General features: G+C 45.4%; 1 protein-coding gene across 1 annotated transcript in view; it reads right to left on the bottom strand.

Annotated features, from left to right (window-relative positions):
• Window positions 1-14752, bottom strand: part of LOC147433786 (uncharacterized) — a 34378-nt gene extending 19626 nt beyond the window's left edge. Inside the window, exons 1-5 of the mRNA XM_086490392.1 lie at window positions 13574-14752; window positions 13284-13406; window positions 13131-13197; window positions 12855-12958; window positions 12243-12345 (exon numbers count right to left, since the gene is read on the bottom strand). Of these exons, the coding sequence (XP_086346518.1) occupies window positions 12243-12345; window positions 12855-12958; window positions 13131-13197; window positions 13284-13406; window positions 13574-14752 (1576 nt within the window). The remainder of the gene's footprint in view (window positions 1-12242; window positions 12346-12854; window positions 12959-13130; window positions 13198-13283; window positions 13407-13573) is intronic.
• Window positions 14753-18070: the final 3318 nt, after the last annotated feature.

The following is an 18070-nucleotide window of genomic DNA, read 5'->3' as shown; positions in this document are numbered from 1 at the left end:
ACTTCAAAAAGAGCGATAGACTTTACTTCAAACCTTGATTTAGCTTTCACCCATTATTAGTCGTCTATTCTACCTGTGCTATAATGACACAAGAGAGGGGAATGGGATACAGATGCTAGAATGCATCTGTATGCGAGTCAGACACGAGATTGGTCCCTAAATAGGCGCCCCTTTCGGTATTTCTTTATTCTTTAAAAGAGGGAATAAAAGCTGTGGTTCCCTACAAGCTGCCCCGCACAAACTTGGCTGAATTTCAACTGTTCCGGCCCGATTTCGGCAGCATAACTGTACTAGGACACTTCACAGTCAATATTCCCACGCATTGACTGACTTTCCCGACGCATACGGGCACTTTGCAAAACCTGGTGAGAATCTGCAGCACGCTGTATTCTCTGTTTTTTTGCCCCGAAAATGCGCCAGATCACCTGTACAGCGGTCCCCTTGCGTCCCCGAACCTCCTGGGGGTATTATGGTCCGTTTAGGGCCAAAACCCTAAACATGCAAAAATACACAGCAGGCTGTAATTCCCTGTTTTGGGCTTCGTTTCGCGTGCGGTCGCATCTGTAGCAAGACCTCAAGCTCCCGCACCTGTAGGGCTACTTGCCCTTTGAATCGAACAAGATTTCGCGTGTGAAACCTCTCCGAATTCACCTGTACCTGCGGGGGATTAGCCGCTAGCTAATCCAGCACCTGTGCAAGAGGCTCTTGCCTCGGCAATCGCGCATGAACCCACACAACTGTACATTGGTCAATCTGATGAGCCCACTAGAGGGGCATAACATACTGCCATAGGGGAAAGAGAGGCAGTGAGAGGTGTGCAGGTCATGACATCCTACACCTCACTGTACATAGAGGATAAGCCAGCACTCCATTGAAGCTCTCCCACCTGTGACAGCACTCAAAAACGAGTTCACAGCTGAAAATCACGTTTTTGCCTTCTCTTTAAGTAGTAAACTGGCCTCAGAGTGCCAAGTGTCACTCATTTGTGCATTTTCCCGCTTTAGACCCTCGGGTCTAAAAATATGTCACCTGCAGCCTCTGTTGACTTGGCCATAGAGTAACAAAATGATCCCTATGTCAAACTGCACATAATGACACGAAGACATTTTGCCGTCCAAAAATAGCAGTCCCTAAAATTTAGGAGTTTCTGCCATTACATTCTTCTAGGTCATCTGACCCTCTTTGTACACTGCAGCCACACCCAGAACTGAAATGTAGCCTATGTAGCAAAGGATTCCGCTTTGGCTCGCCAATGACTCCACTTTGGCTAACCATAGTCCTTGTCCAACCTTAGTGCTCTTTAGCCCTCAGGCCTGGACTCTCTCTAAACAGTTCCACACTGGCTATGCAATGCAGGGCAGTTAGATTTCCAGAGGAGTGTTTCCAAAAGGTAAAACAAACGAAATTTCCCAAAGAAAGAGAAAATAAACAAAAATGGAATTGCCACTGGCTGGTGACATACCCCCCTCTTGAAATCTCAAACGTCCTCGTTTGCACCTATGTCGTACATGCTTACACTCAACACTCGGGTGTATTCAACACCTGTCGACACATGCACGATACATACATGCTCATTGTCAACCCTAGTGTATTCAACATCTCGTCGACACATGTATTGCCTACGTGTGAACCCTGTTCCAATGACATAGTGGAAGCGTCACACTCTGCCATTGCTTTGAGTCCATAACTTTCCAACGACAAAATGGAAGCGTCACATTTTGTCACCGTCTTTTAGTACACGTTAGATCCAGTAACACTTTCGAGCATTACCCAAACCAACAGTTTGAGAATGCATTTACACATGTACCCTTTAATAGAAGCAATTGATGTACCCTTGACAAACTGACAAGAAATACTCACTTCTATAGCACTAACCAAACTTTTGGACATTCCATAAGAGCAATTGCCAAACTGACAATCTGTACAGCTCTAACATTCATGTAACATGCACTTCATTGAGCTCACTGTAAGTAACATGTACATCATTTCTTTTAGAAGCGATTGTCACACTGACAATCCATGTAGCTCTGAATCTCAAGGGGTCAAGGTAGGTTGCAAACCAAGGCTTCAAGTTCCCATACTTTTAGTGACTTTGCAAGTTCACTTTTTTCCATCCACTTGACATCAAGAGGTGAATAGCTTTTGAACTTTACCAAACAGCACCTTGCAACCTTGCCTTTTCTTTTCTTTCTTTATGTGCAAAATCTGTTCCGGGACCAAGATCTCGTCAAGTTCCTCGACTTCCGACTGATCTTCAGCTGGCATATCTTCTGGCACATCACCCACATAGGGTCTGAGAAGACTCACGTGAAACGCATTGTGAATCTTCCAATTCTCAGGCAATTTCAGCCTTTATGCAATATCACTGATTTGCATACTGAGCATCGAAAACAGTCTTTCGCTGCTCTTCATCTTGATCTTTGGAGATTAACCTGTGATCTACCCTTATGCTATCACTTTTATTGGGCTGAGAATTCTCTTTTTGACCCAATTTTGGCAGCATAATTGTAGTAGAAACCTTCACAACCAAAATTCCACATATCCAAGTGATTATCCACACATAATAGAGCACTTTTGCAAGCCTGTCCTAGAAATTCAGCACGCTGAATTCTCTGTTTTTAGCTCCTAAAATGCTCCAAATCACTTGTATTACTGTCCTCTAGCTTCCCCGAAGCTCTTGGGACAAAAAGGCATCAAATAGGGTCAAAACCCTAAATCTATAGAAAAATACAGCAAGCTGTATTTTCTTCTTTCGGGCTCTGTTTTGCGTGCCAATCGCACCAATTCGTAGCCTTTGATCTTCTGCATCAGTAGGACTACTTGCCCTTTGATTTACACAAGATTTCTCGCAAGAAATCTTGTTAAATCATCTTGTACCTGTCTTGAATTAGCCTTTGGCTAATTCGGTACCTGTATGAAATCGTGGAAGGAGTCTGTCCTTGTAACAACAGTGTATTCCACCACTGACTTGCATTTTTTTTTTTTCCAAAAAAGTGGCAGCTTTCCTGACTTTAAATGCTCCATCCAACAAATGCTTTGTCAAACTGTTCGAGGAAAGAGAAAATCTTTGTCCTCTCATCAAAGCCATTGAATGTGTCAATGGACTCACTGATCATCTTCTTTGTATGGCTTTAGCTTATCCATTGACTCCAAATTGTCAAAAGAGACAGTTTGCATAATGGGTACACCTGTGGGAGCCATCTGTACTCCCTTGCCAGTAACATGTTGATGTCCAGGTGTCATATTCACTCATGGGATTGAAAAACCAGCCATACCCAAGTTGCCTTGTGACACCCCAAACTGACCTTGTGTGCCCTGAAATCCTGGGTGCAAACCAATGTTTGCATACATGGGGTTGGGCACCATGCCTTGCATACCCCTAAACATTGTTCCTGGCATGCCAAAACTGCCTTGAACTTAATGTGCTATTGATGAAGATTGTATGAACTCCATAAATCTTGGATTCTCCATCAATTGCTTGAACATGATCATGGCAGTAACAACCTGCAAAGCTTTCTCTGCTTGGCCTGAACTCTCGCCAATTTCATGTGCAGTTTGAATAGGTTGTCTATCCTCTGAAGAGGAACCCTCTTCCTTGTTGCCATCCATCATATATCCAAAGAAAGACTCGTAGCCTTTCTCACCTGTATCCAAAGAAAGACTCTCGTAGCCTTTCTCACCCGTATCCAAAGAAAAACTCTCGTAGCCTTTCTCACCTGTAAATCCACTCGATCTACTTTCAAACTCTCTATGTTTTCAAGGTCATCCCAAACTCTCTCTGTGTCTTTAACCCAAACTCTCTCTGTGTCTTTAACCCAAACTGACCAAGGCTCACTTTTTGAGGAAGAAGTGATTTAATCCCATCGATGGAACCATGTAACCGGCCTGTTAACTTCAAAAAGGGCGGTAGACTTTACTTCAAACCTTGATTTAGCTTTCACCCATTATTAGTCGTCTATTCTACCTGTGCTATAATGACACAAGAGAGGGGAATGGGATACAGATGCTAGAATGCATCTGTATGCGAGTCAAACACCATACTGGCCCCTAAATAGGCGCCCCTTTCGGTATTTCTTTATTCTTTAAAAGAGGGAATAAAAGCTGTGGTTCCCTACAAGCTGCCCCGCACAAACTTGGCTGAATTTCAACTGTTTCGGCCCGATTTCGGCAGCATAACTATACTAGGACACTTCACAGTCAATATTCCCACGCATTGACTGACTTTCCCGACGCATACGGGCACTTTGCAAAACCTGGCGAGAATCTGCAGCACGCTGTATTCTCTGTTTTTTTGCCCCGAAAATGCGCCAGATCACCTGTACAGCGGTCCCCTTGCGTCCCCGAACCTCCTGGGGATATTAGGGTCCGTTTAGGGCCAAAACCCTAAACCTGCAAAATACACAGCAGGCTGTAATTCCCTGTTTTGGGCTCCGTTTCGCGTGCCGGTCGCATCTGTAGCAAGACCTCAAGCTCCCGCACCTGTAGGGCTACTTGCCCTTTGAATCGGACAAGATTTCGGGCGTGAAACCTCTCCGAAATCACTTGTACATGCGGGGGATTAGCCGCTAGTTAATCCAGTACATGTGCAAGAGGCTCTTGCCTTGGCAATCGCGCATGAACCCACACGACTGTACATTGGTCAATCTGATGAGCCCACTAGAGGGGCATAACATACTGCCATTGGGAAGAGAGAGGGCAGTGAGAGGTGTGCAGGTCATGACATCCTGCACCTCACTATACATAGAGGGTAAGCCAGCACTCCATTGAAGCTCTCCCACCTGTGACAGCACTCAAAAACGAGCTCACAGCTGAAAATCACGTTTTTGCCTTCTCTTGTGACCATTGATCTTCCCGGGGAAACGGAGAAGATCGTGCTTATCAAACACTTTGGTGCTAAAAGTACAGTTTGTGCATGAACTGTGCACTAAGTGATGGATTTCAACTTGAACAACATCAGAGTTACCTGAGATCTCGTGAATTTGAACCGAAGGACGGCCTTGCCGTTTCTGCGTCTTCTTCTTTTTGGGCAATCCTTGATTTGGTGACCCGTCTGGCCACATCCGAAGCAAGCCCCCTTCTTCACTTCATGAGCAACTGAAGGGCCTTCTTCTTTTCCTGAGAAGATCTCGGCGGTGATTTGGACTTATGCTGGAACCGGGGTCGCTTCCTCGAAGCACCCTCACCGGATTGATGGTCTGCAGTTCTTTTCTTCTCATAATTCGCTCCATTTATCAAATGGAACGTTCTGGCCTTGGCCACTGCATCCTCGACGTCAGTCAGGGCTTTATCCTTTATTAAGGCCCAACGGTAGTCCTCATGCAATCCCAGCAGATACATGTGCACCGCGTGCGTAGAGTCCACCTTGCAGAAGGTGAGCGCCTCTTTGAAAGCTGTCATATATTTATCAAAAGACAGAGTTAAGACTCTGTAGTTTGGCGTAAGCTTTCAAAGGGTCCATTTTGGCGAAATCCCTCTTGAATTTCACGCAAAAGTCAGCCCACGTCGTAGGCTTCTCTATCATGTCACGCCACCAGGTAAGCGCCTTGCTGCGCAGATAGAGAGGAATCGTCTGAATCCTCCGTTCATCATGCTCCCCATGGAAATCAAAGTATGTGGTCCACTGGTGCAGCCAGTTATTTACGGCCAATTCCGTACACTCCTTCTCTTCACCTGAGAAATTTGTAGTTTTGTACAGAATTGTAGCAGTCGGACCACCCTGCGAACGCCCAAAAGCAACAATCTGTGTCCGCAAATGCTGGAGATGGGTTTCGCCCTTGAAAATACGTGCAGTCGTCGACTGAGCCATATTTTCGAGAGCAGAAAGTCGGGAACTGAGCCCCTGTACGACCCCTTCGAGAGAGGCCAAGCGAAGGTTCGTCTAAACATTCGCGTTTTCCAGAGCAGTAACGCGCTGGTCGAAACTCTGGAAAGTGCTTGTAATCCATGTGTAGAGAGCATGCGTGAATGGAATTTGGATGTTACCTAGCGCGTCATCACGCTGCACATCAGAGCTGGAGGAATCCATGGCGAAGTGCGCGAAAAACTGAAAAATTCACGCGAAATCGAGCCTTTTCTGCACTTTTCGATCGCGAAAAGTCGAAGGTTGAAGAGCTTTACGCGTCGGCGTGAGCTTCAGAACGCGAGCAGGTGATGGCGGGAGCGCGGGAGCGCGAGCAGATGAGAGAGGGTAGACTCGAGAGAGGAGCAAAAGAGGGAAAATGAAATTCTCTGTAACTTACAAAGCTCTGTAAGTGAGTTTTTAAGAAATGACAGGTTTCATACCTTTTTTAAAAAAACTAAAGTGTCCTGGGCACCCTTTAAAAAAAGGGCCAATTTATTAAACAAACGATGGCGTTGAAACTTAACTCAAGGCAAAAAATCTGCCAGCGTAAACAAAAATCAGCCAAGGCCTCAGGAAGTGCCGACGCGTGGGGAGAGAGGGTGGGCGCTGGTGCAATTGGGAGGCTTGCGAACGCTTGTGCCCCGCACACGACAAGCTTAAAAAAAACTCCACGCTGGTTCCATGCTAGAACCTCACGCTGCCTCCTCCCTCCAACTCAGAAAAAAACAGCAGCGCTGTAGGAGAGAGGTACTCTCTCTCTCTCTCTCTCTGTACTACACACAAAAGAGGAGCACAGAGAAGAATTAGAGAAAGATTAGAAGTTTTAAGTGCTGAATTTAGTCTAAAGTCAGCAGATAAATAAACAAATCACTGATTTCCATCAAAAATCAGCAAAAGCAATAAAAGTCCATCAATTCTCAACACTGTCACCTGCCGAATTGCTGAATTTTATCAAAAAATCAGCAAAAAGCACATCAAATTTCACCTGCAAACATGCTTTCGAGAAGAAAAGTAAGTAATTTCAGCAATTTAATCACTAAAAATTATGCAAAATTGAGGTTTTCCGACCCGAACCGTTCCGTACGTATGTACACAATCCTTCGTGCAGCCAAGTCGGCTCTGATACCATGAAACGAACGAGGAGATAGGATCTCCCGGCCACACGGACCGCCTACAGATGCACGTCGGACGAACCACCCGACCATAGCCACCATTCGGCAGCTCCCCCATGCTGGAGCCAGCGTCCGAGGACGTAGGCGTGCACCTGTAAGACTGAGCGTCCCATACCACCCGGCCTCACCTCCTCGAGTGACCTCGCGCACTCCTAGCCTCGCGGGCTAACCACTAGCACTCTGCCAGTGGGCGTCGATAACTTAAAATGAGGCCTTGGCCTCCCTTTTATAATAATGGCCGGCCACACCAACCGGTTCACACTACGTCTGCCCGGGCACTGGACGCCCATCCCGACGGCATCTGGGCTAGATCCCCTCTCCTGTGGAGCGGGACATAACACCAAGCATTGTAGAGATTTGTGCAATCATAAGTAGACCGCTCTCGCCATAGAGAGTGGGGCCTTCGTAGGAGGGTTTGACAACATTCTGGTGTCGTATTCTTCTCTCTCTATCTCTCAGTCTCATGCACTTCCATTCACAGTGTCCATTCACTTTGTGTGTGTCCATTGCACTCTCTCACTAAAGGAACGGAAGGCTCTCCCTTCCGTAAGTAAAAGGAACCCTTGAGCACAGTTCGGAGCACTCATCTTGAGCAAAGTTCAAGATTCACTTTACATTGGTATCAAAGCTTTGGCAATGTTCTGTATCACTCAAGGAAAGAACCACAAGAATCACAAGAATTTTTTTGCTTGTTGAGGTCGCACGAACCCAAGTTCGCTTGGGCATGTCGATTCCTAATCGTGTTTTTAAAGAATGACGAGAATCCCAGGAAAGAAGGTCTTGTCCAACCTCCCCTTGTGCCTCTTTTCACTCATTGAGAGCAGACCGTGCACTTAGCGGCCGGCCAATCGACGTGAGGTGGGAAAAAGCAACCTTGGTGTGAGCGCAAGGCCGCCAAGGGGTGCGCCCGCTGAAAAGAGCACAACTCGGGTGAAGAGAAGATCCTTCTCGAGCACAGATTGCAAGCGAAAGAAGAACTTCAAGAACCCCAAGAAACCAAGATCCCCAAGAACCCAAGTTCCTCGTGAACTTAAGAACCCACAAGAACCCACGACTTCAGTGTATGGTCATCACTCAAAGCGGAATGGATACTTCGCTTGGAGGTGATGAGCATGAGAGAGGCGAAGAAGAATTTTCCCCACCAGGAGGTTTTTCGGACCCTTTCCCATCTACGACAAGGATTGCCCTAACTCCTATGGAGGCTTTCGACAAGAGGATGATGCACAAGGAGTTCGCAGAAAGAATGGCAGCCATAGATCGTGACTACGAAGAAAGAGTGGCAACCATAGAGCGTAAGTATGACTTGGAAGCCAAAGAAAGTCAAGCCAAATTGGATCACGAGAACAAAGAAAGTCAAGCCAAATTGGATCACAAGAACAAAGAAAGTCAAGCCAAATTGGATTGTGAGAACAAAGAAAGAGAAGCCGAATTTGATCGCGAGAACAAAGCAAGACAAGAACAGAGCGACCAACACATGAAAGAGTTCTTGCGACTCTTTTCTATTGTGTAGGCGCAGTTTGCACAAAATCAGAAAAAGGAGACTCTCTCAAGTCTCTTCTTCTCCCAAGAATGACACACATGATTTGCATGATGATGATTTGAATGACAATGATAAGCATGATGATTTGCATGATCAAGATGTGATTTCTCACAAGCATGATGATTTGCATGAACATGATGTGATTGTTCACAAGGATGATGTGTTAGTGGATACTTTCTCTAGTGAAGCTAACCTAATTGCAGATTCAATCAATCACGAAGAACCGATCTTGGCTCTCGAGTCGAGGTCCACAGAACCCCCACAGGAAGATTCAATCAAACACGAAGAACCGATCTTGGCTCTCGAGCCTAGGTCCAAAGAACCCTTACAGGAAGTACTATGTGTTCGAATGATTTGTCAGCACACATTGTTCGAGTGTTTCATTCGTGATCGTTTTCCTGTATTTTCGTCAGCATCTTTGTGTGATTCCTTATCCTAGGCATGACATATTGTACGTTGAGCACGTTTCACTCATGAATGAGCACGAATGTATGCGGTTCATGAAAAGCTGAAAAGTATGCATTCAAGGAAGTCACATTTCATGTCTCTTCCTTGACACGACACAGTTGTAGAAAGAGCACATGAAAGTATGAGCACCAAGAATGGTCATTTCCATTGTAAATTGCCACAGTTTATTGATTTAGATCAGCAAGAAAAGATTCGATCTCATTGTTTGCATGTGTTTGATGAACGGTTTGGCACTCCATTTCTATGTTCATCTACATTGCATGCAGTCTTTAGAGAAGACAAGATTTTTCCCACTCACTTTACATAAAACAGGTATGTTCATGGTTTTGTGTTGGAAGTGGTTTCAGGAATTTTCAGCCATGGAGATTCTTGAAGAAGAAAGAAGCATGACTCTAGACGAAGTTGAAGCATCGAAGGAGCCACAGAAGACTTTGTATCGCTTTCGGCGCGGCCCAAAGAAGCAAGCGTTGCAGACCTTCATGAAGTTCAAGTACCGCACGACCCACACATCAGAGTGGGCCGACGAAGAGTCCCTTCCAAGATTCCGGATGCTATTGGCGATCTCCCTCAACGCCATACAGTCCGGTACTAGTACCTCACTTTGAAAAGGAGGGGATGTCACGTGACACATCCAACCCTATGTGTCCGTGGACAAGCTACAGCATGACCAATGTTCAAGTCAGTCTAGAATAGGAAGTGATCTGGCAGTTTTGTGAGTCTGTTCGCAAACCATGCATGTCCAGACACTTAGATTAGATGCATATCCTCTGGTTGCACACAGCATGACCATCAGATTCCAATCAGATCCCATCAATAGCATTTTTACAGTGCATAGGCCTATTTTCCCGACGTTTGCGATTTCAAGAGGGGATAATGCCACGAGGACGTGGCAATTGCTAATCACTATCACAAGGACGTGGCATCTGCTAACCTTAGTTGTTGGTTTCTTTCCGATGATTTTTATTTAATTTTTGGGACCCTCTTTTTGAAGTCACAAATAGCCGAACATTGCATGACGTGTGAAACGGCCGACAGCCGAGAGTTCCATCCGCAATTGGAAAGGGCAAGTCGCCACGAGAGGGTCGGGCCAATCGGCACTGGAATCCGAGCAATAAAAGGGTGTCTAGGCTCACTTCAAAGTCACTTAAGCCCCCTCGCTACACTTATAAGTCCGTGGGTACTAGGAATTAACTCTAAAGAGGCAAACTGGACACATGGCGGCTCCAAAGCGATTTGCCACAAGCATCAGCAAGAGGGGGCGCTCAAATTGAGAGAGGAGGTTGATTTGCAGCTCATTGTGCTTTACAGTGTGTGGGTGAGTAATAGGTGCAGGTGATCACAGCTTTAATAAAAACCTTGCCTTCTCCCTTGTCTCATGCAACACGATGACTTGCGTATCTCTCTCCCCCCTTTGGCACATATGGTAATGCCCCACTAGATGGGCTACTCAGTTGACCATGTACAGTTATGAGGGTTTATGCGCATTTGCCAAGGCAAGAGCCTTCTAAACAGGAACCGGATTAGCTAATTGCTAATTCCCCACAGTTCCATCGCGAAGGATTGCGAAATCGGAGAGTTTTCTCACGTGAAAACTCGCCCGATTCGAAGGGGAACTATCCCATTGCGTGCGGAAGCATCTGAGACACGCATAGAAGTGTTCGCTCCACTCGAAACGGTCCAAAACAGAGAATTACAGCCTGCTGTGTTTTACTGCAGGTTTAGGGTTCACACCTAAACTACAGCAAATCGCCAGGGGAGCCTCGGAAAGGCCTTAGGATGAGTGTACAGGGCTGTAGGCACCTAACAGTGGCAAAACAGAAAATTACAGCACGCTGAAATTGACCTGCAGCTCACCATAAAGCTTCCAGAATGCAAGGAAAAGCGTCCTAGGCGTGTACTTTTGACCTACAAGGATTTTGCACCGTTATGCTGGCGAAATTAGGTCAAAAACCTGCGATTACAGCCATGGACAGGTCCGGACAGCTTGGTGGGAGTTAGGTGAAAGTGATCGGATCGTTTCTTTGCGCTAAGAATAAAGTAATACCGAAAGGGGCGCCAGTCTTTGGGGCCAACAAGTGTCGGGTCTGCTTGGTAGCGCTCTAGCTTCCAAGCCATGTGTCTTTGAAGTGTCAATTCCTGTTACAGGTTTTTATTTGCAAAGTTTCTCTATGTCCTAGAGTATAAAGTAAAGTTTCGGGTGAAAGCCAAAGTCTACCGCCCTACGGGCCGGTTTCAGACCTCCTGCCCTTTCAGCCCTGGAAGGGCGTGGGCTGTTTTGGGGGGGGGGGGGGGGGGGGGCGGGGAAGGGGCTGTAGAGCTGAATTACAACAGGGGCTGCTGGAACAGCAGCACCTCCAACTCCCAAACAATCCAAATGCAAGCTATTGGAAGAGGGGTTCATCCCCTTGCACTAGCAAACACTAAGACAAGGGATTGTCCAAGGGAGATCTCTCTTTTCTCCATTTGGCTGGAACGATGCAGATCGCAGCCCCCTTTTCACCCTCACAAGCACCACCTTCGAGCAGATTCAATGCTCCTTACCTGTTCGATAAAATTGGCAGTTTCCAAGGGTCACCTCCTTCGTCTGCTTCCCTAACTGGAAAGATGCAGATCATTGCTCCATGTCAGCCCACTAACTCCTGCACAAACTCCACTTGGCACCATTTACACTGAGCTCTTGGGCCAAGTCAGAGAGCAGTAGAAGATGACAAGCTCTGAGCACACATGCTCAGATCAGAGATGCAGAATGCTACTTTGCTGAACTGTAGAGATTCATATGCTCCAGGGCTGGGATTTGTTGTCTACATCTTGGCCAAACTTATGGGAAGGAAGGATCGCAGTTCTAGTGTAGTACACTGTCACAGGCCAACGGGTCAGATGGCCGCAATATTTTTGACTCAGAAGCCACCCTTGGCAAGTTGGCCACTACAAAACACTTACCCCAAACCAGCTCATAGGCAAAGAATGCAGTCCTAGCAGCAGAGTTAAGAAAGGGGATGCATAGACCTACCTCAGCGATGGCTAAGGCGGAAAAAGTTACAGCAATAAAGTTTATATAAATCCACTCTGTTGTGTTGATATTAGAATAGAGCTTCCTAATTAGTTGTGGTTTAGGTCTTTGGTGCCCGCACACAAGCCAAACAAACACCTCCTCTGCCGATTCTCTCAAGCACATTGCTAGAATAATCTAGACTACAGCACATGACAAAAAGAAACTTACCGAGGCTCATCTCTGCGTCTAAATCCTCGGATAGAGAAATCTCGTGAGTAAATTGGTCCTCTTGATCCACAAGATCCAGCTCTGGTAACACAGCTGGATGGCCCTGAGGAAAGAAGCATAAAAATAAATCAGAATTTGCAATGCTCCCTTCCTCTTATCCGTGTGCATAAGCTAACTCACACACCCCTTCGCAAACTATTTCACTGTTAGTAAAAGCCCTCCCCTTTTGCTAATGAGTACCCTGCAAAAATTTATCTTCAACATTTAAATGCCAAACAATTCTATGACAAGCTCTCCCTTGAGCCCCTCAATAAACAAGCCAACCTCTCCTGAACATAATGTTGACCATCAGCCACAATTTGTATATTCCAAAAGTTCACTGATAAAATGTTCAACCACTCTCCTATTCTACCAATGGTAAAGGTAAGAACAAAACAACGACAATTACCAGAAAAACTCTGATGGCATCATCATTGTTGAAGTTTCTTTTTCTAAAACATATGTTTGATAATTACAGATACTGCAAACAGTGCATGTGAAATGTGAACAATAAGGTGCCTGAACACTGCAATTCTTAAAATTTAAATGGAAGCAGCAAATATAATGCAGTACCTGAAAGCCAGATTTTCTGATCGCAAACAGGCCTTCAATCATAAACTGAACACGCTTATCGATTTCTCCTTCGTGAAGGATTCCCCTGAATCTTTCAAAAATACCTAGAGATAAAACAGAGACAAATATTTTAAAATTTTGAACAGTCCTAAAAACCTTGAAAGAGTACCGACATTAACATCCCAAATGACACAATTAGATTACCACACACTCACAACAGAATTTCCAAACATGCAAGAAAGCATGTACCCTTGAATTTTTATGGTTTCAGCTTACCATGCAACCCTTGGGGAGCAAGGTCCTGAAGAATCGCACCACATTCTTTCACAAAACCAACAGAAACCTGAAACACACGAAGCTCATTTCAAATTTTTCCCTGTAAACCATCATTCTTCTTAACATTTTTCACTGCAAAAAAGTGTTTGATACCTCTACACTGTCATCTGTAGGATTCTCCAATAATACCATCAACACCTCCAGCGCAACCACTTCATGCGCAACTTGTTGGTTAACTAAGTGTGCAATAAATCTTGCCGCTGCTAGCAGTACAGGCTGGTCAAGAATAAAAACCAAAAGTAAGCCATAAAGAGGACAAGATGATCCAAATTTGTAAACAGCCATGTCCAAAAAAACACAGAGGTGGATTAAACATGAGCAGAACTTAAAATTCCACCAAATAACAACAAAAGTACTTAAAAGTAACAGAGCGGGACACAAACCTTGTCATTCCGCTTTAGAGCCCTTCTGAACTGTAGTATGATTCTTTTCAGAAGAAGTTCGCCAAGCTCAGGAAACTTAGTGTTGACCACAGCAACCAGAGCCGAAAACACGTGTGTAAATAGAGGAGATGCCATCTGAGACTTCATGCAAGACCGTGCAAAAAGCCCACGTCCCCGAATCAGATTTTCACCCAAAAGCTCAGGGATAATATTCTTGATATTAGATGCATTCACTTTGTTAACAAGACCATTGATGCTTTTTCTCAAAGCATCCCAAGTCATGCGCTGATATTCAACACTGCTTTTATCTTGAATCTCTTTCATCATCTGTGCCAACTTGAAGGGTGGAATGTACACACCTCCACTTCTTCCCTGGGGCTGCTGTGCACTGGCATTTGCAGCTGGAATGTTGCTAATAGACGGCTTGTTCTCCTTTCCTGCGGCATGCACCTCTTCCTCCCTGGTGGATGTCCTGGAATAAGAGCGTCGAGTTTCCTCCTCCTCTTCATCGCCTTCAACTGCCCAACGTTTCTGCTTGATCTTATTATCATCACCATGTCGCCTTTTTGAGCTTCTGCTATGCCCCCTTTCTTCTTCATTATTTCTTGACCTGTAGCTTCTGCTGCGCTCTTTATCATCTTCATTATCTCTTGACCTGTCTCTTCTATTTTCCTCACCTCCAGAATCTCCAGTTCTCTGCTTCCTGTGGTGTTCTCGCTGCAAACCATTATTTTGTAGTGTACTGTCATCATGTTGTCTATGATTGGAAGGAGAACGGGCACCTTTGTCGCTGTGGCTTCTTAGTTTCCTATCAGGGGAAGATGAATAATGCCTCTTTCTTTCATTGTAGGATCGCCTACCATCGCGGTGAGAATTAGAATGCCGTCGCTCGATATCACTATCATCAAGTCTGCTGCTCTCTCTTTGTTTCCTAGGAAAGCCGTCATTGTCTGTATATTTCCTGTCATGAGAAGGAGAATGTGCATCCTTGTCCCTGTGGCTTCTAGATTTCCTGTCGGGAGAAGATGAGTCATGCCTCCTCCTTTCAACATTGGCTCGCCTCTCCGCTCTGCGAGAATTAGAGTGCCGTCTCTCATCATCACTGCTATCTTGTCTCCTACTCTCTCTTCCATTCTCGGGAACACTGACATCTGCGTCCTCTCCCCGTCTTTCCTGCATATGCATAATTGTGGGTGATTACTGATATGACTTACGCTTGGCGGTGCGTCTTTACTTGGGTCGTTGCAAAGAGAGACAGGGCAAGGCGTTACCCCACGCAGGTAATTTCGCACCGCAGCGAGAAGCAGCTCGCTCGCCTTGGGTAAAGCAGGAGGTTTTGCCTCGCTCAAAAGATCTACTTCTGAAAATAAAATCGACTGATTTTTCTTTTTCTTTCTTCTCAACAAGGCTTTTAATCTCAAGATAACTCCGACATTTAAAATTTTATCATATTATAGCCCTGAAAATTTTGAAATTTTAAATCTTGCAAAGTTGGGGCAAATATGTTGGCAACGATTCTAAGAAAAGAAATTAAGAGGTTAATCAGCGACGATACTGCATCGGAAGGGTCCCGCGGGGGGTTTTTGGGGGCGGGGGGGCAGCCACAGAGTTCATTGGTTTCTTTTTACTTTACGAATCGACAAGAGTCGCAGCATGAAGTGTTGGCACATATGGTGAGGCATGAGACTTGTCAGATTTGCACAGGAATCTGCTTAGAAATGAATATAATGACGAATCTGCCCAATAGTGAAAAAATGCAAATTATGAGGAATCTTGCACAGATCCTCTCCCTACCGTTCTCTCAATTGGATCCATGTGGCATGGGTAGCTCTCTCTCGGTAGAAGAATGCATGCAAGAACGAAGTTGACGGGAGGGATTGGCACTCTTCGTTCGCATCGGCGACTTGCCTTCTACTTGGTGGACGGAGGACGACGACTGCACTTCAACTCTAGTCAAGCTCAGCCAAGCCATTCATCCAACCGAATTCAACATGGACACCATCGAGAAGGTTCACTGCGACAATCACATGAATCAAGGCATTCTTGTCTTCAAAAGTAAAGAGGCACACATCTCGCTTCTACAACAAGCACGACTCCTCGAGGACACAAAAGTCTGGATTAGTGAGGTCTTGAGCCCCGTCCAACTCAAAGACAAAAAGCAAGAGCTTCAAAAGGTATAAGAAGCACGAGCCGCAGGCAAATGGGTTGTCTACCGAGGGCGGCAAGGCTATCATCGAGGAGTTTTGGACTCCAAAAACCCCAAAGACACCATCCCCCCCCCCCCCCCCAAGTGACATATGTCACAATTTGACATTTAGTTATGTTCATGCACTCTTCTAAAGAGTCCCGCCATGTATGTTCTTTTGGTTCTATAGGTCATATTTGACCTATAGGACCTATATTTGACCTCCGAGGACGATAATGAAAACTCTCTCTCTCTCTCTCTCTCTCTCTCTCTCTCTCTCTCTCTCTCTCTCTCTCTCTCTCTACGTCTGCAAGAGAATTCTTTCTTGCAAGAGTAGGGGCCTACTATCATAGAGGCTGCTCAGTTGAGGCTGCTTCAACAGAGCTATTCTAGAGGCTGCTCAGCTATTGGCGAGAGAAAAGCTTGGACAATTTTTGTGAACTTGGGGGGGGGGGGGTTATAGTTGTGGTGAAGAAGGGGATGGGCCTTAGGGGCGGGGTGCGCATAGGTGCCTTGGGGGCGAGGGGAATAAATGGAGTATCTCCATAATTAATTATTTTATTTTCACGCTTGTTTGTATGTTAGTAGGGATACTATGGCACCAAAATAGAGGCCCTCCTATTCAAGGATGAATAAGGAGACAAGACCAAGAACAAAACGTGCAGGTACTCCTTCAGATGCCCTTCCACCCCCAAAAATTTTGAGCACACCACATGTGCTTTGGACCTTTAAAAATAAAATAGTAGTATTTTTGGACCAGCATCGAGATATTAAGTTTTCAATAGTTAGATGATGTGGGGTTGTTGTAGGTCTTCAAATGCAAGTGGGTACCATCTAAACTAACATAATATGACGGAAGGGGGAGCCCTTTACACGTGTCGAAATCTGCGATATGAAGGTTAAACTCCAAAACTTAGAGAAGCCCATGTGCACGCGATAAAGAGGGAGAGAGAAAGAGAAAGAGGCCGTCGAAGGCGACCGACTGTACTAGTTCTTACTAAAGATGATGGGGGTTGTTGTAGGCTTAAAATGCGAGTGAGTACCATTCTTACTGTCTAAAATCCTAGTATTTTCGTGTTCTTACTCTTGAAATCTTAGTGCTTAAATTTTGGTTCTTAGAAGTGGGATGATGCCAAGCTTACTATTGAAATTTTACTCCCACTTCTAGTGACATGCCTTCACACATACATGGATGAGTGCACACCAATTCTTCTACTTTTCATGAGTCATAGCATGAACACTTTTATGGTTGAATAGAGTGGAAAATGAAAAAGTATGTGCATACATTAAAGAATTACATCGATTTCATGAAAAAACTTTTTCTCTTTTGGCACACATGGAAGGCGCGCCCAATGTGGGTGTAAAACTCCCTCCTTGGAGACGCCCTTTGAATATTTCATTTCTTGTGTGCATGTACACCCCTCGATGAGTTTAATGTCTTTAAAAAACCTTGAATTGACCTCTTCTTTGTAATCTTTGCACTTTGTAATGGCCGTTGAGAGATTCACATGGACGCCAATAGCGGCATCACCCAAGCGAGGCCGAGCAAAGCCGAGGGTGAGCAACAATTGTTGGGGTATAAAGCCCAATGTGGTCGCCCAGGTAAGTGGGCGGGTCGCCAGGTATGTACACATATTCTTTTGTAAAAATCTAATAAGAACTCACTATGCTCTACACATTACAATAAAGCGAGTTCACCATATCGTCGTGCTCTTCTTCTCGCACTCTTTCTCGCGTCGCACTTTCGCTCGTACTCCTTCAATTGGTATCAGAGCTCAGATCGAGGCTCGGGACAGCACTGCAGGAGGCTAGAGTCACCAACTCAGATTGGAGTGATATTCGACAAGCGAAAACACGGCCCAAAATATCGTGGTTAGCCCGAAGGGCTAGGTGTTGTCAGAATTTCATTATGAGGTCATCTCGGCCACCGTTCGGCTTCGACAAAGGTCTGCGTAGGCCATTTTCGACTACGTGGTCTCAGCGGGTGCAGATCCGACTCTGCAAATTTGAGGTTTTCGGCCTACGACTGCAGGTGCTGAGGATATTGACACTCCCAGAGTGTTGATTTGTGGTTGTCTACACATCGAAGGATGGCTCACAGTTCTTGGAGGCGTGTCACATACGACACGGGCGCATCTACACACAGACTATAGGCGACATCCACTAGTTCATCAGGTAGCTTGTGTTTGCTGCTTGATATTCCAGATTTCATCCTGACATTGCAGGTACTTCCACATGGGATGTATTGTCAGAGATGATGTATGTCTGTTGAGGGTTTGCTGGCTGTGAGTCACGCAGCAAACAACCGCCGC

This window comes from Adiantum capillus-veneris, chromosome 19 (genome assembly GCF_014529385.1).
Source record: "Adiantum capillus-veneris isolate H3 chromosome 19, ASM1452938v2, whole genome shotgun sequence".
Classification (NCBI taxonomy): domain Eukaryota; kingdom Viridiplantae; phylum Streptophyta; class Polypodiopsida; order Polypodiales; family Pteridaceae; genus Adiantum; species Adiantum capillus-veneris.
This window is presented reverse-complemented; position numbering and strand designations above follow the sequence as displayed.